This window comes from Schistocerca nitens, chromosome 6 (genome assembly GCF_023898315.1).
Source record: "Schistocerca nitens isolate TAMUIC-IGC-003100 chromosome 6, iqSchNite1.1, whole genome shotgun sequence".
Classification (NCBI taxonomy): domain Eukaryota; kingdom Metazoa; phylum Arthropoda; class Insecta; order Orthoptera; family Acrididae; genus Schistocerca; species Schistocerca nitens.
Window position 1 is genome coordinate 11851364 of NC_064619.1, and position 22788 is coordinate 11874151.

The following is a 22788-nucleotide window of genomic DNA, read 5'->3' on the forward strand; positions in this document are numbered from 1 at the left end:
CTACCTTGCACGTATAAAGACAAAGGTTATCGGAGGCTCGGTGATTAAGTGCCAGACTGCAGATCCAAAGATCTCAGGTTCGACACTCTTTCAATTCTAGGAATCCTATCCATCATTTACAACTTCCTTAATGTCCTGAAAATGTTTTTTAATGTGGCGATTTACACCGTGCTTCGGAGCAGGCACAGGTCCAGGGTTCGGTTTTGGGGGAGTAAGGAAAGCAGGGTTCACATTTTTTCTCTACGAATCCTCTCCTACTCCAAATAATAACACTGAAATATATAAAATGTTTTAATACGTAATCATAATAATTCGTTTACGTCGGTGGTTAGTGCAGTGGATGCGCTTTTCTTGGATGGGGGGGAGGGTCATGAATATACCGCGGACGTTTAGGTTGAAAACTATTCTTTCCTGAGTTCCTAGTTGCAAATAAACTTGTATTTATGTGTCCCATGACTAATGAAACTCGAAAGCGTTGATTTTATAGCAGCTAAAACAGACTATTTCGACGTTAATGCCTATTTTTACCTATTTTAGTTTTGAAATCCTAAAAAGTACCTACTTTTTTAATCCAAGATAAATTCTTTTATTTTCAAAAGATTGGAATTGCTTACGAGAATCAAAGGTGGAAAGTCTGAAACCGATATTTGGAAATAAACTATAGCTCACAGAATCCTATCCAACTGCGTATTTCCACAAAGATATTCGTTGTTCTTGAAATTAGCCCAGATGAAATAGAAATCATACACAAGGACAGAGTTAAAGCTGTCTAGCCATTGAAGTAAAAAAAACCTCACCCCTCTCTTTGGTAATTCATGGATTCATTATAGGAAGGCGAGGCAATTATCGAATTTTTGATATCCACCCGCCAGACTACTGATGAACGTATAAAGTGTAACTCGTTCATTGTTTAATAGCTATTCAGTGTTTCAACGGAAGAAAATGCCGAAAAGAGGAATTGTGCGCAGCAGCATACATACATGAAAATTCCAGCTCCTTTGATAGTAGCATTCCTGTCCAACATGTGCCAAAAGTGAAGTCTGTCCCTCTCACATCCACTGATGTAGAACACGAGAAGTCAACTCTTTTTACCTACCTCCCACTGCTGTACCTCTGTTAGAACTAGAATTTCCTAACCGCGCACCGATTGCACAATAATGGTGATTTATAAAATAGGAACATGACTTTATAAAAATTATAAAGCAGAGTCAAGGCAAATTAAAGCACATAACAGGTGTTACTTACCAAACACTTTGTCTCATTTTTATTTAAAACATTGTGAAAATATTTTTAAAACACCTATAGCATACCATCAAAGCTGGAACGCCCACCAGTGAGCGGTACGGTAGGGACCAGGTTCAGTAGCACAGATGTACAACGTTCTTCTTTGGCATATAAATTAATACCCACAGACACAAGCCACAGTTTTACTCTGGAAAACCTAGAATAGGTTTTACTTATTCGGTGTGAATCTAACTATGCTCTGAATCCAAAACGAAACTTTCGCTCTGCAGCGGCGTGTGCCCTGATATGAAACTTCCTGACAGATCAAAACTGTGTGCCGGACCGAGACTTGAACTCGGGACCTTTGTCTTTCACGACCAAGTGCTCCATGACTGAGATACCCAAGCACGACCCAGGATCCGTCCTCACAGCTTTAATTCTGCCAGTACCTCGTCTCCTATCTTCCAGACTTCACAGAAACTCTCCTGAGAACCTTGCAGAACTAGCACTCCTCGAAGAAAGGATATTGCAGAGATATGGCTTAGCCACAGCCTTGATGATGTCTCCAGAATGAAATTTTCACTCTGCAGCGGAGGGTGCACTGATGTGAAAGCAATGAGAGCTTCTGTGAAGTTTGGAAGGTAGAAGACGAGGTCTTGGCAGAATTAAAGCTGTGAGGACGGGTCGTGAGTCGTGCTTTGGTAGCTCAGTCGATAGAGCACTTGCCCGCGAAAGGCAAAGGTCTCGAGCTCGAGTCTCGGTCCAGCATACATTTTGGATCTGCCTGGAAGTTTTATGCTCTGAATGTTTGAACCAATGGTTTTTTCGGTACTTATTAAGTTTCATGTTACGCGTATTTCAACATATGACTGTACGTGTTTTATACTGTATTTATTTTGGAAAAACTAGCGCGGACCGCAGACGGAGCGACCCGCAGGGTCAGGGGATATTAGTCGTGTGCGCCCTATCAGGAGCTGAGTTCATCAGCGTAACTGAGGATGGGGGCATGTTTGATCGCCGAAATATCGTCCCCGCTGGACGTTATGGACCGGCACATTGTCCGTGGTCTGTTCGATCAACAAATACGACGGGAGAAACTGAAGAACCCCAAAGTTATTTAGTTTTGCCATAATAGTGAGTAAATAACTTTTTGGAGCTCCTTGTACTTGGTGGCACAGGCTAAAGCTCCGCGTGGAATTCTTGAGGATCCGCTTATAGGGCTCACTTTTGTGCACTAAGTGGATTTGTTATTTTATTTACTTTTTATTTAGCACGTCTAGATCCGTAGGACGAAACTGAAGAGCAAACATCCACTGTCATCGAACGTGTCACTACATGATATTACAACAGAAAAGTAATAACAGATACAATAAAATGTTTGTGAATCCCGAAAGTACGTCAAGCTATAAATTTATGTAAACTCAGTCAACAATATAACACAGAACTAAGTTTAATTTTTAAAGGAACTCCTCGACAGAATAGAAGGAATGATCCATGAGGAAACTCTCCAGTTTAGATTTGAAAGCGTGCGGATTATTGATGAGATTTTTGAATTCTTGTGGTAGCTTATTGTAAATGGATGCACCAGGATACTGCACGCCTTTCTGCATAAGAGTCAAGGAAATGCCATCCACATGCAGATTAAATTTCTGTCTAGTATTGAGTGAAAGCTGTTAATTCTTGGGAATAAACTGACGTTTTAACAGGAAACCATAGTAAATAATATATATCCATTGAGAGGCCAATGTCAGAATACCCAAAGTAATTAACAGTGGTCGACAAGAGGTTCCCGAACTTACGCCGAACCGCTCGTTTCTGAATCAAAAATACCCGTTGAGAATGGGTAGAGTTACCCCAAAATACAATACCAAACGTCATAAACGAATGAAAATAAGCAAATTAGACTACTTTTCGTGTCGAAGTATCACTTACTTCAGATACTGTTCTAAGAGTAAAAGTGGCACCATTAAGTCTTTGAACAAGATCCTGAACATGGGCTTTTCACGACAGTTTATTGTCTATCTGAATACCTAGAAATTTGAACTGTTCAGTCTTACTAAATATATACTAATTCGTGTAATTAAAACCTTAGGTTTGGTTGAATTGTGTGTCATAAACGGTAAAAACTGAGTCTTGTGATTTATCGTTAGTTTATTTTCAACAAGCCTTGAACTTATGTCTTGTACTGCACTATTCGAAACAGTCGTCAACGTGCACGTAACATACTTTAGTACCAAGTCTCATCAACAAACAGAAATATTTTAGAATCACCTTTAATGCTAGAAGGCATGTCATTTATAAAAGAATGGCATTAGAAAGTTCTTCCTGTGAAGTAAAGTTTCTTCAAAGTCTGAAACTGTTTGAAACGAGAATTTGAAGCGATGGTAATGTTGAACGTTAGGCGACGCAAAAGCACTGATATAAAGTGAAAAGGTTCATATTCTAGGTAATTCATGATCGTTAGGTACCTCATTAATTAATAAAAAAATAGTAGTTTCTGTTGCCCGGAGCTGTAAAGGGTGCAAAACGCAAAGAATACTCGCTCGTTTCAAGAGTATAAAACTTGGAAAGTATACATTTTCTCCAACATGAAGCTCTTTATGTTACTTAGAAGTCCCCCTTCACAGTAGTCGTAAACCCGCCTCTTTTTTTTCCGTCTCGCTGGTTCCGTGAAATAATAAAAGCAGCCCATGAATGGGACGAGCCGCTACCAGCAGCGAACGTCATGAATTTTCTCCCTGGAGAAGATATAACGCATCCAACGGACAACTGACGGCTGAGGTGGGACATTGATGCTTTCGTCGTTGACTGACTGCAACTGTCGATCTATTTTCACAATTTGTTTTTTTTTTCTTTCCTTTAACTGTGATATTTTCTCAGGAAATGCCGACTTACATTTACGGCTTTCTAATTCCGGCAGATGGTACCCTTAGATACTTTTAAATTACTCTCTGAGCCAGTTCTCGAAGGCAATAGTTGTAGGATTTCTAGTCAATATGAGACCGACCATTCTGATTAATATTTTCTGCGGCTGTAATTAACAACAACTATGGTCGATCTTATCGGGTTGATTTACATATACATCTACTTGTATACTCCGCCGTCCACTGTACGGTGCATGATGGAGGGTACTCTGTACCACTACTAGTCGTTTCCTTCCCTGTTCCACTCGCAGACAGAGCGAGGGAAACACGACTGTCTGTATCCCTCCATTTGGGCCCATATTTCTCGTATCTTATCTTTGTGCTCCTTACGCGAAATGTATGTCGGCGGCAGTAGGATCGCTCTATAGTCAGCTTCAAATGCCGTTTCTCTATATTTTCTCACTAAGGTTCCTCGAAAAGAAAGCCACCTTCGCTCCAGGTACTCAGATTTGAGTTCCCGTAGCATTTCTATAACACTTGCTTGTTGTTCGAATCCACCGCTAACAAATCTAGCAGCCCGTCTCTAAATTGCTTCGATGGATTACCTTAACCTGACCTGGTGCGGATCTCAAACACTCGAGCAGTACTCAAGAATAAATCGCTCTACCGTCCTAAATGCGGTCTCCTTTACAGATGAACCATACTTTCCTTGAATTGTCCCAAGAAACGGAAGTCGACCATTTACCTTCCCTACCACAATCCTCAAGTGCTCGTTCCATTTGATATCACTTTGCAGCACACTACTAATGTTGTATCCGTACATTGAAGGTTTGTTATTCCTACCCATCCGCATTAACTTAAATTTTTCAACATTTACAGATGGCTAGCATTCATCAAACCAAATTAGAAATTTTTTCTAAGTCATCTTGTACCATCCTATAGTCACTCATCTTCGACACCTGTCGCTACTTCTGCGCAATTGTCTGTCAATCTCTTTTTTTTCTGGCGTCTATGTTCCTTTCTCCTCGCTTCACTTGCTGTATGTAGAATATAAAACAGCGCCTTCTGTCGCTCGTTACCCTTCCCTTCTTTCCCCCCCCCCCCCCACAATCTCTCTCTCTCTCTCTCTCTCTCTCTCTTTCTCTCTTTCTCTCTACCCCTCTCCCCCACCCTTCTTCCACCCTTCTTCTCCCTTCATCCTCTCTGTTTCCCACTTCCACTTGCCTTTCCTTTGTTACTTTTATATAGAAAATAATATGCAACATACCACGCAGACCTCTGATCGAAAAGTGTACAGCGTATGTGCTCTATCGCTGTGGCTGAATTTACATTCTGCACGCACCACGAATAAAGTCGGTCTCCCCCCTCCCCACCCAATCACCTTTCCCTCTTTTTTGCCCAGCGGTACCCGGAAAGTTGCCACTACCGCTTCGGGAGTAAGCTTTTGGGCTGTTGTCTGGTACAACCAGCTCAATGAAATCCGATTACACGTTTATACCACTATTGATGGGGCTGGCTGGCCCTCTTGAGCGTTTCTTTTTTGCCGTCACTCCAGACACGGAAGCAAACTTTGCCTTAATAAAGCGTCGTCGGCGACGGGGCCGCAGCAAGCTTATTTCCCGCCGCGCTTCTTTTACTTGTCTGGAGGCTAACAACATAATTTTCCTGCGAGTCTTGTTTACTGCATTTATCTCGTGAAACACTCCTAATTTCCTGTGACGTAAGCGATGACTCCATCAAGTTGCTGTACACAAATCTGCTCAATTTTTTTCCTACGTCTACGCCAGTGGAAAAGTTAAATGTCTTTCCGCCTTTTAGTGTGACCTACTGACTCACTACTTAAGAAGCACTCGTAAGAGCTAGAAACAAAAAAAATTCAAGGGCATTTTCTTTAATATCGTCGTAAGTATGAAAATTGCTACGAGATACATGCTTAAAGTCCGCAGCTCGTGGTCGTGCAGTAGCGTTCTCGCTTCCCACGGCCGGGTTCCCGGGTTCGATTCCCGGCGGGGTCAGGGATTTTCTCTGCCTCGTGGTGACTGGGTGTTGTGTGCTGTCCTTAGGTTAGTTAGGTTTAAGTAGTTATAAGTTCTAGGGGACTGATGACCATAGATGTTAAGTCCCATAGTGCTCAGAGCCATTTGAACCATTTTTGAACATGCTTAAACCGAACTTAGGTTTCGGTGTCAGGAAATAACAGTTCATAATTAAAGAAATGTGCATTTACGCTAAGTAATAGTTTTCGTAGAGAGCTATATAGAATTAACTGACATATCACGTATGAACGATTAAAATGGATGTAGTGCTCAGCATTGTCCAAAGAAAATATGTGCTAATTGCTGCAACAAAGAAAAATACTTTTACGTCGTAACCACGAGGTCAGTCACTTCATGTTGCTTGGCTTTGTCAGTGGTTTTAGAATGGTATGGGAAGTGATCACCGAAAAAGTATTGTATATGATGAAAATCGCTTTTTCATATTATTGGTCGTATTACCATAGAAAGCTGCAATGTCAAATACGTTATTGCCAACCTGTTTCAGTTTCATGAGATCATTACCGGGCTCAAACAATAACATTCAGCATTTCTGTATTACATCCATGACGTTCTGGCCTGCTTAATATTCGTTTTTTGTGAAATATGGCGTATAGGGCTGGCCAACAGACATAAATATGTCGAATTTGACTATGACAATGGATACAAATGACAGTCGGCATTGTGGAAAAGCATTTTCTGTTACCGCAGCCGTGACTTCCCTTTCAACTTCGCCAAACAATAAAGTGAGGGATAAATACTGTTAAAAGACCGGATAATGTCACGAAAAATCACTTAGCAATGAAGGTAAAATTTATTTGTTTAGTGGTAGAGTACAGGAGAAAACGAACATATAATATAAAACGAGAGCACAACCAGGTTTCAAGACAACACTCCCATCTTAAATGTATACAACTGTAGCCGATGTTATCAGTCATGAATAAAGTATACAACAGATACGGATGTCTCATCAAGAGAAACATGTGTCAAATGACGCCTAGAAAGGACGTGAGAACATGCTATGGATATTTTTATTTACGTCTTAAATCAGTGAACGTTAATGTAGTTGCACCTGGAGATGGGTGTGTTGTCCAGAGACCAGGGTGTTCTCCCCTTTTATTGGAAAATGAAATTTATACTAGAGTAGCGGATGTTGTAATTGTCAGCATCATCATCATCATCATGAACACTTTCCAGCCTCAGGTTTGGTCTGTTTGGAACATAAGCCTCGACGTCTACCCCTGTTTCCCCACCATCGTTCTATGTTCACTCTGGTCCGGTCCTCGCCACTTTTTTTCAGCACACTTCTCCACATCTTTCAGGTATCCCTTGGTCTTCTTCTTCGTCGTTTGCTTAGCATCTCCATTTCATTATCTTCTTGGGAATCCTCTCGTTTTTTCATCATCTTTAAGTGTCCATACCACCTTAGCCTTAATGTATCCATACTGATACGAAAGGGCTCCTCTTTCACTATTTACCGTAGCCTTCAATTTCTCATCCTATCTCTCCTTGTCAATTCTATCTTGCTTCTGAGGGACTTCAATTCGCATGACTGTAATCTGCTTATATCTCTTTACTTCATTACCTATGTTTTAGATGCATAGATCAATGCTGGGATATAGTAACTTCGATGTATTACTTCTTTGCTTTTTTGTGATCCATCTTTGTTCCAAACCAGGCTCCTAACACTTTGCAGGAATGCTTCTGCCACTTTCACAGACCTCTTTCTCATTTCTTCCATTTTTCTTTGTCACACTTCGCAAGTACTTGACACTTCCAGCTTCTCAAACTGTTCCCTCGAATCCTTATTCCGCTAGTTGGTCTATCTTTCCTTTCTAGTTGTAATGAGGATTTCACATTTGTTTGCATTAAATTTAATTCCATTCTGCCTCACAATTCCGTCCCTAACACCCAGCCGTCCCCGAATCTCCTCCTCTCTGTTTCCCCAGGTCATCAAGTCATCCGAAAACACCACTGCTTTCATCTTGTATTCTCCAGTTTTCGCTGCCATCTTAGTCATTATCTCATTCATTTCTTTTTCTTGATACAATAATTTACCAACAGCCGTATGTACTGTAGAAATTTATTTTATCAACTTCTTATGTGCTACCAGTTTCGGCATTACATTGATGCCATCTTCAGGCCACTGTACAATGGGTAGAACAAATGTACTATTATAAAAAATATAGAACATATGTTAAAAATTGACAGGTATCATGTTAACAACGTAAGTGGCTCAAAAAACATCGATTATGATTAAAACTATATGTAACATTAGGGCAATTTTTTATAATAGTACATTTGTTCTACCCATTGTACAGGGGCCTGAAGATGGCATCAGTGTAATGCCGAAACTGCTAGCACATTAAAAGTTCATAAATTAATTTGTACAATACATACGGCTTTTGGTAAATTATTGCATCAAGAAATACATGCCAGCCGTTGTCCCATGGTCCATAATGGATCAACGAAGATTATCTCATTCAGGACCACAAAGAAAAGGAGAGGTGACCAAGCACTGCCCTGTTTCACCTCAGTTGTTTGCTGTGACCAATCCGTCCCTTCATTTCCCACTTTCACACAACTCAGCCTTCACACTACATCTCCTCCACTCGGGTTGTTGTCTCTTCTCCCACTCCCTTCCTTTCTTCTGCTTCCCAGGTCTTTCTTCTACAGACGCTATCAAATACGAATGTTAACAATCATGGATAACACATACAACAGTTGTGGATAGCACACTACCAAGAGGAACTTTACAACTGACCCTCTTACAGTGCCAGACAACCATTTCTACCAGTCAAAGATCAAGCATGCGACAGTCATCTCCGAGACAGAAGCGAGACAGCATATCGTCAGGCACCCAAACAAATACACTGCTGGCCATTAAAATTGCTACACCACGAAGATGACGTGCTGCAGATGCGAAATTTAACCGACAGGAATAAGATGCTGTGATATGCAAACGATTAGCTTTTCAGAGCATTCACACAAGGTTGGCGGCGGTGGCGACACCTACAACGTGCTGATATGAGGACAGTTTCCAACCGATTTCTCATACACAAACAGCAGTTGACCGGCGTTGCCTGGTGAAACGTTGTTGTGATGCCTCGTGTAAGGAGGAGAAATATGTACCATCACGTTTCCGACTTTGATAAAGGTCGTATTGTAGCCTATCGCAATTGCGGTTTATCGTATCGCGACATTACTGCTCGCGTTGGTAGAGATCCAATGACTGTTAGCAGAATATGGAATCGGTGGGTTCAGGAGGGTAATACTGAACCCCGTGCTGGATCCCAAAGGCCTCGTATCACTAGCAGTCGAGATGACAGGCATCTTATCCGCATGGCTGTAACGTATCGTGCAGCCACGTCTGGATCCCTGAGTCAACAGATGGGGACGTCTGCAAGACAACAACCATCTGCACGAACAGTTCGACGACGATGTTTGCAGCAGCATGGAGCTCGGAGACCATGGCTGCGGTTACCCTTGACGCTGCATCACAGACAGGAGCGCCTGCGATGGTGTACTCAACGACGAACCTGTAAGCAAGGCAAAACGTTATTTTTTCGGATGAATCCAGGTTCTGTTTACAGCATCATGCTGGTCGCATTCGTGTTTGGCGACATCGCGGTGAACGCACACTGGAAGCGTGTATCGTCATCGCCATACTGGCGTATCACCCGGTGTGCTGGTATGGGGTGCCATTGGTTACACGTCTCGGTCACCTCTTGTTCGCATTGACGGCACGTTGAACAGTGGACGTTACATTTCAGATGTGTTACCACCCGTGACTCTACCCTTCATTCGATCCCTGCGACACCCTACATTTCAGCATGATAATGCACGACCGCATGTTGCAGGTTCTGTACGGGCCTCTCTGGATACAGAAAATGTTCGACTGCTGCCCTTGCCAGCACATTCTCCAGATCTCTCACCAACTGAAAACGTCTGGCCAATGTTGACCGAGCAACTGGCTCGTCACAATACGCCAGTCACTACTCTTGATGAACTGTGGTATAGTTTTGAAGCTGCATGGACAGCTGTACCTGTACACGCCATCCAAGCTCTGTTTGACTCATGGCCAGGCGTATCAAGGCCGTTATTATGGCCAGAGGTGGTTCTTCTGGGTACTGATTTCTCAGGATCTATGCACCCAAATTGCGTGAAAATGTAATCACATGTCAGTTCTAGTATAATATATTTGTCCAATGAATACCCGTTTATCATCTGCATTTCTTCTAGGTGTAGCAATTTTAATGGCTAGTAGTGTAAATGGAGAACTGTATAGCTTACACTCAAGCTGAACGGTGTACGAAGAAAATAGTCATTGATGCGGCGTGATTATGCCAGTCCACGGCCCACGCCTTGCGTGGTGCTACACGATCTGGCGGTCTGCCGCTGTGCTAACACGAGTCGGCGCGTGTGTGTGCAGGTACGTGGAGTACTTCTCGGGGCTGCTGTCTGCCAGCATCAGGATCAACGCGGCGCCGCTCTACCTGACGCACGTCACCGTGCTGGGCGCGCCCTCCTTCCTGCCCGACGGCGGATGCAGGGCATTCCTCAAGGTCAGTACCGCGGCTATCTAGATTAGATTGGGCTAGAGTTACTCTCATTCCAATTGATTCGTAGTGAGGAGGTCCTCCAGGATGTAGAACAAGTCAGAAAAACAACAATACAAGTCAAATATTTACAACTCAAACAAATAAGCTAATGTACCATTCCACAGGTCCCAAGTGGAGTGATCGTCATTTTTTAATGAATACTATATGAAAGAATCAGTTTACAAATACTAATGCACTGAATTTAAAATAAAAAAGTATTTTTTATTCATTTATAAGGTAATAAACGTGTAATTCAACTACTATAGTACTTATTTACAATGAACACATTACTGCATTGAAATCGTGCACAAGTTATATTGTACTTATATACAGGGTGTTACAAAAAGGTACGGCCAAACTTTCAGGAAACATTCCTCACACACAAAGAAAGAAAATATGTTATGTGGACATGTGTCCGGAAACACTTACTTTCCATGTTAGAGCTCATTTTATTACTTCTCTTCAAATCACATTAATCATGGAATGGAAACACACAGCAACAGAAAGTACCGGCGTGACTTCAAACACTTTGTTACAGGAATTGTTCAAAATGTCCTCCGTTAGCGAGGATACATGCATCCACCCTCCGTCACATCGAATCCCTGATGCGCTGATGCAGACCTGGAGAATGGCGTATTGTATCACAGCCGTCCACAATACGAGCACGAAGAGTCTCTACATTTGGTACCGGAAATGCGTAGACAAGAGCTTTCAAATGCTCCCATAAATGAAAGTGAAGAGGGTTGAGGTCAGGAGAGCGTGGAGGCCATGGAATTGGTCCAACTCTACCAATCCATCGGTCACCGAATCTGTTGTTGAGAAGCGTACGAACACTTCGACCGAAATGTGCAGGAGCTGGATCCTGCATGAACCACATGTTGTGTCGTACTTGTAAAGGCACATGTTCCAGCAGCACAGGTAGAGTATCCCGTATGAAATCATGACAACGTGCTCCACTGAGCGTAGGTGGAAGAACATGGGGCCCAATCAAGACATCACCAACAATGCCTGCCCAAACGTTCACAGAAAATCTGTGTTGATGACGTGATTGCACAATTGCGTGCGGTTTCTCGTCAGCCCACACATGTTTATTGTGAAAATTTACAATTTGATCACGTTGGAATGAAGCCTCATCCGTAAAGAGAACATTTGCACTGAAATGAGGATTGACACATTGTTGGATGAACCATTCGCAGAAGTGTACCCGTGGAGGCCAATCAGCTGCTGATAGTGCCTGCACACGCTGTACATGGTACGGAAACAACTGGTTCTCCCGTAGCACTCTCCATACAGTGACGTGGTCAACGTTACCTTGTACAGCAGCAACTTCTCTGACGCTGACATTAGGGTTATCGTCAACTGCACGAAGAATTGCCTCGTCCGTTGCAGGTGTCCTCGTCGTTCTAGGTCGTCCCCAGTCGCGAGTCATAGGCTGGAATGTTCCGTGCTCCCTAAGACGCCGATCAATTGCTTCGAACGTCTTGCTGTCGGGACACCTTCGTTCTGGAAATCTGTCTGGATACAAACGTACCGCGCCACGGCTGTTGCGCCGTGCTAACCCATACATCAGATGGGCCTCTGCCAACTCCGCATTTGTAAACATTGCACTGACTGCAAAACCACGTTCGTGATGAACACTAACCTGTTGATGCTACGTACTCATGTGCTTGATGCCAGTAGTGTAGAGCAATGAGTCGCATGTCAACACAAGCACCGAAGTCAACATTACCTTCCTTCAATGGGGCCAACTGGCGGTGAATCGAGGAAGTACAGTACATACTGACGAAACATGGAAATTGTTTCCGAACACATGTCCACGTAACATCTTTTATTTATGTGTGAGGAATGTTTCCTGAAAGTTTGGCCGTACCTTTTTGTAACACCCTGTATATATATATACACACACACACACACACAAATCAGTTGGTTCTATTGAGAAATTCATCAATGGAGTAGAAGGAATTGGCCACCAATAAGTCCTTTAGGCTTCTCTTAAACAGAATTTCATTGGTAGTTAAACTTTTTATGGCTGCTGGCGGGTTATTGAAAATGTGTGTTCCTGAATAATGCACACCTTTTTGTACAAGAGTAAGTGACTTTAAATTCTTGTGAAGAGTATTCTTATTTCTAGTATTGATTCCATGAATTGAGCTGTTGGTTTGAAAAAGTGATACATTTTTAATGACAAATTTCATTAAGGAATAAATATATTGGGAAGCAGTAGTTAGTATCCCTAGTTCCCTAAACAGGCTTCTGCAGGATGTTCTTGAGTTCACAACACATATAATTCTTACTGCACGTTTTTGTGCCCGGAAAACTTTAGCTTGGCTTGATGAATTACCCCAAAAAATAATCCCATATGACATTATGGAATGAAAGTAAGCATAGTATGCCAGCTTTTTCATTTTTATATCCCCTATGTCTGACACAATTCGCATTGCAAATAGACATTTGTTAAGACGCTTCAGCAATTCTGTGGTGTGCTTTTCCCAGATGAATTTATTGTCAAGCTGTAATCCCAAGAATTTAACACTGTCCACTTCTTCTATCCCTTTGTCTGTAAACTTAGAGACAAATCTCACTGATTGAATATAGGTAAATTGTACCGTAACACACTGACGGAAATGCAAAGTGTCGTTCCATGAAGCACAAGTCCGAAATTTATCAAATTTTGAGGAAATGCTCATCACATAAAAGATATTAAATGATTGAGTGGAATTGATGTCCATCGTCAACTTCAGTATGAAGCGTGACCCCCACCGGACACGAAAGCACTCTTCTACTCTTTAAATAACGTCATTTCGGCTTTTACCTGTTGCTGTTTTTAAGACTTTGAAGCCATTTCGACTATTTTTCGACCGTAACTGTCTCAAGAAATATATAAAGGTTTTTTTTAAAATTACCGCTACAAGTCACAAACTTTGTCAACTATTGTATTACTTACTTATTTAGCGACATGTTTCGAGGTAATACCTCATCTTCAGGCTAAATGGCATTACAAAACCAACTTTAAAATATGGCCATACTGATGTTCCAAAGTCTTTTCGTTAATGCTGTGGTCATCTTTTTTCTTCTGGCGTGGCAGTCTCGTAGTGATGCGCTGGGGTGCCTCAATTTCCGTGGCTGTCCTGGTCACTGTTCATAAATTGTCACTAACATAGCAGTAACTTGGAAACACGATAACAAACATTTCTGTAGCGCAGTGGACCGGCCGGCGTTCCAAATCGGATGATTCTTTTTGATACATCATGTATTTTAATTGCTTTCCCGGCATTCATCACATACCGGTACGGGGCAACATTGTTTGGTAATGATAGGACTCTTTTTTATTTAAATTTATTGGCACGAAGTATGTTGACTTGCTAAAGTCTCTTGAGGTCACTATAGACTTTTCAGATTGTAAACAAATTCAAAAGTGGCTCTGAGGACTATGGGACTTAATTTCTGAGGTCATCAGTCCCCTAGAAGTCAGAACTACTTAAACGTAACTAACCTAAGGACATCACAAACATAGATACCCGAGGCAGGATTCGAATCTGCGACCTTAGTGGTCGCTCGGTTCTAGACTGTAGCGCCTAGAACCGCTCGGCCACCCCGGCCTGCGTAAAAAAATTCGCTTAAGTACTCATGTTCTGCACTTTTGGCGTAAATAATAAGAAATAAACATCAATAAAGGGTGCTGTCATGCAGGTTATTGCAACATATGCACAGAAGCCTTAAAATGCCTGAAATCATGCAGTTGTATCACTGAAATCTCAGAAAAATGCATTTACTCCCCAAATGGCCAAATTAGTACACTTGGAAAGACGAGGTCGATTTTAATTCGATAGCGGCATGTGGCACCTGGGAGATAGTAGATGTACTGATAATAGTTTCAAAGTCGTCCCCAACAGATAGATTAGTGGAATAGCTACCAGAGTACCATCTGTGTCTAACCTTTAATAGGGATTCCTCCCAGCCAGGAGCCTCAGTGTGATGAAAACTTGTGAAAAAAGCAAGCAACCATGTGACTGAGACGGACTCGTGCTTCTTACAGCTAACTGAGCGAGTCTGAAAGGGGTCAAATTGTGCCATTTCGAGTGGCAGGATGGTCTTTTAGGAGAACTGCTGTACAAGTTGCACGTGCTGCGGCAGTTGCGCAGTGACTCTGTTATCAGTGATTACGTGGACATTCTCACACCAGTAGACGAGTTTCTGGACGTCAACGCAGCAGAGACGCCCGCCAGGATCGACGTGTTGTGAGGGCAGCAGAAGCAGATCGTACAGCTACCACAGGACACGTGAGAAGGCTTGTGAGCCCAGACGTGTCAACACGAATTGTTGAGAACCGGGTATTAGCAGCAGGACTACGGGCACATACAGTTGCAGTCCATCTTCCACACACGCCACAGCATCGACGTCCACGGCTAGACTGGCGCCGTCAGAGGATCACTTGGAAGATAGAATGGCGCGCCGTGGTCTCCAGCCACGAAAGCAGTTTCTGCCTGCACACAGGTCATGGTCGTTTGCGAGTACGACGTAGTCGTGGGGGGGGGGGGGGGGCGCTGTCTAGTAGAGTACATTCGTCCGTGACAGATTGTCTCTACCCCAGGCCTTATGGTCTCGGGAACGATAAGCTACAACTCTCGTTCATCTTTGGTGTATCTGGATACTACGCTAACCAGCGCTCGGAACGTACAGAATGTTCTTTTGACGTTGCAGCAGGAAGGTTATGTGTTGTTCCAACAGGATAATGTTCGCCCACACACTGCCCGTGAAACTCGACGTGCTCTGCAAGACGCGCAGAAACTTCTCTGTCCAGCACAACCTCCGGATTTGCCTCCAATCGAGTACGTGTGATCCCTGTGACTCGCCAACCAGCTCCTCTTGCAGAACTACTTGAACAGGCCCAGCAAGCGTGGTGCACGGTGTCACCTCAGCACAGTATTCGCCATCTGCATGCCTGCTTTTACTGCCCGGGGAGGTTATACCGTGTACTAATTTGGTTGTTTCAGCACGGGTCGATGCCTGGCACCTCATAACCGCTTGTGCTATTCATCTGTAAACTTAACCATTTCATGTACTCCATATGCACTGTTGCAACAATAAATTTTGAGTGGTTTTTTTTCTGGCAGTATATTTTGCAGGACTTAAAATTGTGGAGTAAGAGTGTAATAAATCTGTAGCAAACTTAATAGTTTGTCAGTTACAGCTCTCTCCCTCTCAAGGTTCTCGCTACAATTACTATGTACCAGGGTCACTCCAAAAGAAATGCACACTATTTTTGTAAAAATACAGTTTTCATTCTGCATGTTTGAAAGTTTTACAGTGTGTAGTTACATCCTTCCAGCTTGTTTTCAAACTTAGTTCAACCTGTTCCCGTGAGTGGCGCCGTCACAACACCTCTTCAAGATGGCTGCTACGCTTGACGTTCGCCAGAAGAAACGTGCTGTCATAGAATTCCTGTGCTGTGAAAACTAGACAGTGGGAAACATCCACAAGACGTTCAAGAAGGTGTACGGAGATGCTGCTGTCGATCGCAGTACAGTTAGTCGGTGGGCAAACAGGTTACGTGATGAAAGCGGGCACGGCAATATTGAGGATTGTCCTCGCAGCGGCAGGCCTCGTACTGCACACACTACAGACAATGTGCAGAGAGTTAACGAACTGGTGACTGCTGACAGACGCATCACAGTGAACGAATTGTCACGCTACGTTGGGGTAGGGGAAGGAAGTGTTTGCAGAATACTGAAAGTGTTGGCGTTAAAAAAGGTTTGTGCCAGGTGGGTCCCAGGATGTTGACAGTGGTGCACTAAGAAACAAGAAAAACGGTATGCAGCGATCTCTTGGAACAGTACGAGAATGGTGGAGATGAATTTCTTGGAAGCATTGTGACAGGTGATGAAACACAGCTCCATCATTTTTCACCAGAGACGAAGAGGCAATCAATGGAGTGGCATCACGCAAATTCACCTAAGAAAAAAAATTCACTGCCACACCCTCTGCTGGAAAAGTTATGGCTACAGTGTTTTCCGATTCCGAAGGACTCTTGCTTGTGGACATCATGCCAAGTGGAACCACCTTAAAGTCTGGTGCATATGTGACGACACTGAAGAAACTTCACGCTCGACTGAGTCGTGTTCGACCGCATCGCCAAAAGCAGGATGTTGGCCACGTGTCAGTCAAAAAACCATGCAAGCGATCATAAAACTCAGATGGACAATACTGGAACACCCGCCTTACAGTCCTGACCTGGCTCCATGTGGCTATCATCTCTTTGGGAAACTGAAAGACTCTCTTCGTGGAACAAGGTTTGAGTATGATGACTGCCTTGTGCACGCCGCCAAACAGTGGCTCCAACAATTTGGTCCAGAATTTTACCGTGCGGGTATACAGGCGCTGCTTCCAAGATTGCGTAAGGCAGTTGAGAGGGATGGAAATTATGTGGAGAAATGAAAATATTGTTCCTAAATGATGTATCTACACACTGTAAAACTTTCAGACATGTAGAATAGAAGATGGATTTTTTAAAAAATAGCGTGCATTTTTTTTTTTTTTGAGTGACCCTCGTGGCAACCAAAATAAAACGTGGGAAGTCGGCGGAGTGATGTTTCCGTATGGATTCTCTTCTTTTAACACGAGGCAGACCTGTGTCACAGCTACGCTGCCACAGTGGTAAGGGAGCTGTCGCCTGCTCTGTGCCCATACCGAGCAATGCGCAGCCTCTGCCTCGCCCTGCACTGAAGCTGCAGAGAACCAATTCACTGTGCAGGGCAGGGCAGCGAGACGAGCCATTACTCTGGGCGGCGAGCACCGTCCGTATTAGCAATGCACATACTGTGCGTAATGGGGGCACCGACCGGCCTCTATTGGCCAGCAGCGGCAAGCTGGACTGCCCAATTAGCAAGGCGCTCTCCACGCCGCCTGGGACTGCAGACTGACCACGCGCGATTTAAGAGGGGCCACAGTCTAATTAATGGACCGCGGCGCGCCGGTATCGCTTGCACAGGGGTCTCTGGTCCGTACCGAAACAGAACGAATAAGGTGTAGAGTATCATTTTTGTTAAAGAACATACTCTTCTTGGTCTGTGCTGTATGAACTGTGCACATTAGACTTTTATAAGATACGATAAACCAGTAAGAGCAATTGTACGCAGTTTGTATTTATTAGAGGCATCCTAGAATAAATTTACACGTGTCCAAACGGTCTGTCCTGATTCACACCACGTGCTCGATACGATGATGATTCAAAATATTGTGATCACTGACAATTCGAGACGGAATGCCGCCTAGTGGAGTTGAGAGCACGTAACGCGGTAAGGAAAGTATTAGGTTGGTGCACAAGTTCGTAGCGTTCGTCCCCCCGTTAAGGGGGGTAGGACGTCAAACGGGCCGACTTGGAGCAGGAGAGGCACCACACGACGTTTTAATTTCCACTGTCTATACTTTTACAAATAAATTCATAAAACTTTGTCGGCATGACCAGGAAGGATTCAGAATTCACAGTCATAGCAGTGGAAGTTCGAAAACATAACGAAGTATTTTTTTTTACATGTGAAATTTCATCATTTTTTAACTTACTAATGCCAGCATTTATAGCTATAGGTACACTTTTCTTCATAAGTAAGAGAGATGGTTCGATGAATTTTGCACAGCATACAAACCATACTTAAAGGTGTATGAAACTGTAGAATTTTCCAAATCTATTAAAAACTGTGGTAAAAATTGAGCTAATTAACTACAACATTTGTGTTTTTTCTAAACATGAAGTTTAAAATACAACAGATCATTGGTTTTTTTATAAATTAAATAAATTCTAGCCGGCCAATTCTGAGGAACTGGACTTGAAAATATTGTCAGAATATCCCGACCAGCATCCCATAAGTTTACCTAGGATGTAAGTTGCGTTAACTATGCAGAGACAAAGAGGCTTGCATAGGTTGAACAAGCATGGGAAGTTACATCAAACCAGTCTTCGAACTGAAGACTGCAACAACTACTACAAGCACACTAGATAATTAATTGATGACTCCCAAAAGACATCGCGCTAATACCGACTAACACCACATCTAGCTCTGATTATGTTCTCGTTTCGGCGAGGAAGAGAGTCCACAAATTCCTTTAGGTATGCCGTATTCGTCTGAAGATACTCACTGATGGTCAGGTCCTGAAGAGATACCAAAACGTGAGGTTGTTGAGTGCTTTGTCTCAATCCGCCTTCTGAAGTATTCCCAGGCATTTTCTGTGGGATTGAGATGGGATGATTCAGAGCGTCAGTCAAGTTGCCACAGGGTACCTGGATTTTCATCGAACCAACAACGTATTAAATTAATGCCTGTAAACATGATCTTGAAAGATGGGTGTGTCCATATCGTACTCATTACGATGATGTAGAAGAAGGGGCGCACATTATTTCAATAAAAATTTTGGTTCATGCTCACACTAACCAGAATGAGTAGTCCCACGTCATGGTACTGATAGTTTTATGCTGTCTGTGTGGACAGTTAACCCTTGATCTGCATTATACTAAGATTTTGCTATAGAATTTTGTTGCTTATTACATCTGAGTACTGCAAGGTCTTTATCAAATAGCATGAAACAATACACAGCAATCAAGGCAAGCGAGTGCAATACTCTATACCTTCAATGAATAATAAGGAATGATCGTTGACTTTGTTCATTGTTTACAATGATAACAATGCCACAGTCAGAACAACAGGCTTAGGTGTGTTAAATGTTATACGAGTGTTTATTATTAGTTGGTCACATAACAGTGGAAAAGTTATAGGAGAATTTAAAGGATCTCGTAATTTAAACCAAGTCTGAATAAAACAACTTTTTTGCTCTAATTATTCGACAAAATTCACAAGAAGTTAACACAGAGCAAGATTTTCTACAAACCTGGACCGAATTCACACAAAAGGAGGCTGACACAGTGGGGGCACTAAATTGTGTGGAAGACTACATGGGGAAAGGGCTACAAGTTATGCTTATTTGGGCAGCTCGCGAATTCAACGTTAATGAGACGAAATCACGGATTATAATCAAATGGGCAACTCAAACTGTGTGCCAGAACTTGTAAGTAGCGAGCTGCGCAGACTGTGGGTCACGCTACCGCAGATTCAGAAACCTTACATCTGCCCAAAATCAACAATGTGTGCACCCACCACCACCACCACCAGACGGCGGCTGGTAGATGAATGACGACGAAAGTTTGTCCCTAAACTTGTACTTAAAAGCTACATGGAGGGGAAAACTCAATATTATTGCCAATGTGACGCAATAGAATATGCCTTATTTCATTAAAAAAAAGAGGATCGCAGTAGGAAATTGTCGTTCCTGGCGTACATAACGCACCTTAACAAACACAAGGTTGGTACCGGGCTGTAATAGCGTCTCCTCGACTGATCATCTTCTTCGCACCAAGTGTGGTGGTGGGGTGACGCAGTTAGATTGGATGACCATCTTCCTCAAACCAGCAGAGTGACATGTTGTCTCGATCCCTGATGTTCGTGCAGAAAAGGCAAAAAATGTGGAACTCAGTTATTCTCTGGGGATGGCAGTCCTCAGCTAGGAAAGCCAGCCGCCATCTCTTGCCAAAAAAGCAGTCCAAATCCTCACTTCAGCGAGAACTTCCTGTCTCCCTGGCAAGGCTGGTCTCTGTTAATGAGATTCACTGATTGTCCTCTGCTGACAACGGGAGCTTGAGACATCACCTGGAGAGCAGCTTCCTTGCGCGAAAAATGTAAAGCCTTCCTCCCAAGATTACGTTTCCTGTACCCTCAATAAAATTACCGCTTAGCAATATGTGACAGTAAAGTCACAGTACGGAAAACGAAGCTAAAATATCACGCGATTACCTCCAGCAAGAGCTATACCATCGACATACTGCGAATGTAACACCCCCTTGAGGTGTCGGTAATTCGACGTATTGCCCCACTTGAAAAAAAGGCGAATCGCGTCTCTTCCGACCGCATTACAAACCTCTTGGCAAATGTTGTTCAGTTTCTTTGCCGTTTGGCTCATTGATGCCGTCCTTGTTTATATAGCACTGTGAGCAGTTGCCTTTAGCGGTGCACCCGACTCCAAATGTCCATTACATGCAGCGTCTCTCGTAACGTTACTCGGAAGTTAGTTGAAGTGGACCTACAATCACAGATAGCAACAATTCCTGCAGGATTTAAAACTGATTGTCAGACGTCAAAAATTCGTCTCTGGTCCCTGTCATAAGACCACTTAGATGGTGTGATACGGCTGCGAGTGATACAGCATTGCTTCTACACGCATTGGATAGTCCGCCTTAGTATGTGAAGAAGTAAGGTACCTCCACTCTCAAGGTGTGGTTATGGGCGTGCCCAAACACACCACCTTTCAGCCTTTCGGTCTCCTGCATTTATCCCATACGCCCACTGGCAAGTATTCAACTATATGAAGAAAAGGTAAATTACTTACAAACTACAGGGTGCAACCACTTTATTGGACATGTAACGTCTCTAAAAAAAATGGGTCAAATGGCTCTGAGAACTATTGGACTCAACTGCTGTGGTCATAAGTCCCCTAGAACTTAGAACTACTTAAACCTAACCAACCTAAGGACAGCACACAACACCCAGCCATCACGAGGCAGAGAAAATCCCTGACCCCGCCGGGAATCGAACCCGGGAACCCGGGCGTGGGAAGCGAGAACGCTACCGCACGACCACGAGATGCGGGCTGTAACGTCTCTCTCTCTCTCTCTCTATATATATATATATATATATATATATATATATATATATATATATATATAGGTTATGACAAGTTCGATATACCTACCATCATTGGCGCAAACGAATAGCGAAATTCTGCATGACCCGCTGAAGTGTCGGAACATCAAAAACTCAAATGGCTCGAAGCACTATGGAACTTAGCATATGAGGTCATCAGTCCCATAGACTTAGAACTACTTAAACCTAACTAAGCTGGGAATATCGATGCTGTCGATGACCTTTTGAATGGTTGTTTTCAGATCAGCAATGGTTTTGGGGTTATTGCTGTACTCCTTGTCTTTAATATAGCTCCACAAAAAGAAGTCGCGTGTATTCAGATCCGGAAAATATGGCGCCAAATCGAGGGCCATGCCAGTGGCCTCTGAGTGCCCCAAAGCCAGAATACAGCCCCCAAAGTGCTCCAGCAGGAAATCAAACATTCTTCTCATTTGATGGGGTAGAGCTGCGTGCCGGCCGGAGTGGCCGAGCGGTTCTAGGCGCTACAGTCTGGAACCGAGCGACCGCTACGGTTGCAGGTTCCAATCCTGCCTCGGGCATGGATGTGTGTGATGTCCGTTGGTTAGTTAGGTTTAAGTAGTTCCTAGTTCTAGGGGACTGATGACCTCAGAAGTTAAGTCCCATAGTGCTCAGAGCCATTTTTTGGAGCTGCGTCTTGCATGAACCACATCTTGTCGAAATCAGCGTCACTTTGGATAACGGGGATGAAATTATCTCCCAAAACCTTCACGTACCGTTCGGCAGTCACCGTGCCATCAAGGAATATCGCACCGGTTATACCGTGACTGGACACTGCACACCACACAGTCACTCGTTGAGGGTGAAGAGACTTCTCGGTCGCGAACTGCGGCTTCTCTGACAAGGGGAGGCCGCCAATTGTGAAATTCAGATTCGATTCATACTGCGCATAATAAAAGCTCATGGCCAGAGGTGTAATGTGGCAAAGCACCAAGATGCACTTCTCAGCCGTTGTCGAGAAAATCGACAGTTAATAGAAACCGTTGCGGTGAAATACTCTCTATGATGTATAACTTCCTATAGCGTCGTGGCAGCGGTAAGTGCTTGGGTTCGTAAGTCAAAGGTCGCCGGATCGAATCTCGCGCCATAAAATTTGTTTTTTAGTATTTGTTTTTTGTAATTCAAATATATATATATATATATCATGGGGTCTCTAATTCGAACGTTTGACTGACACTATACGTATTCGTTTCGGAATATCGTTTGTACGTCTTCCGTTAACTACACGTGTAAACATTATGAAGACAATTAATAACATTTGTGAAATACAACTTTGTTTGCAGAAAACATAATCATGTTCGAA

General features: G+C 43.2%; 1 protein-coding gene across 1 annotated transcript in view; it reads left to right on the forward strand.

Moving 5' to 3' along the window:
* Positions 1-22788, forward strand: part of LOC126262680 (tensin-1) — a 622011-nt gene that overhangs the window by 227626 nt on the left and 371597 nt on the right. Inside the window, exon 7 of the mRNA XM_049959456.1 lies at positions 10554-10686. Coding sequence (XP_049815413.1) covers positions 10554-10686 — 133 coding nt within the window. The remainder of the gene's footprint in view (positions 1-10553; positions 10687-22788) is intronic.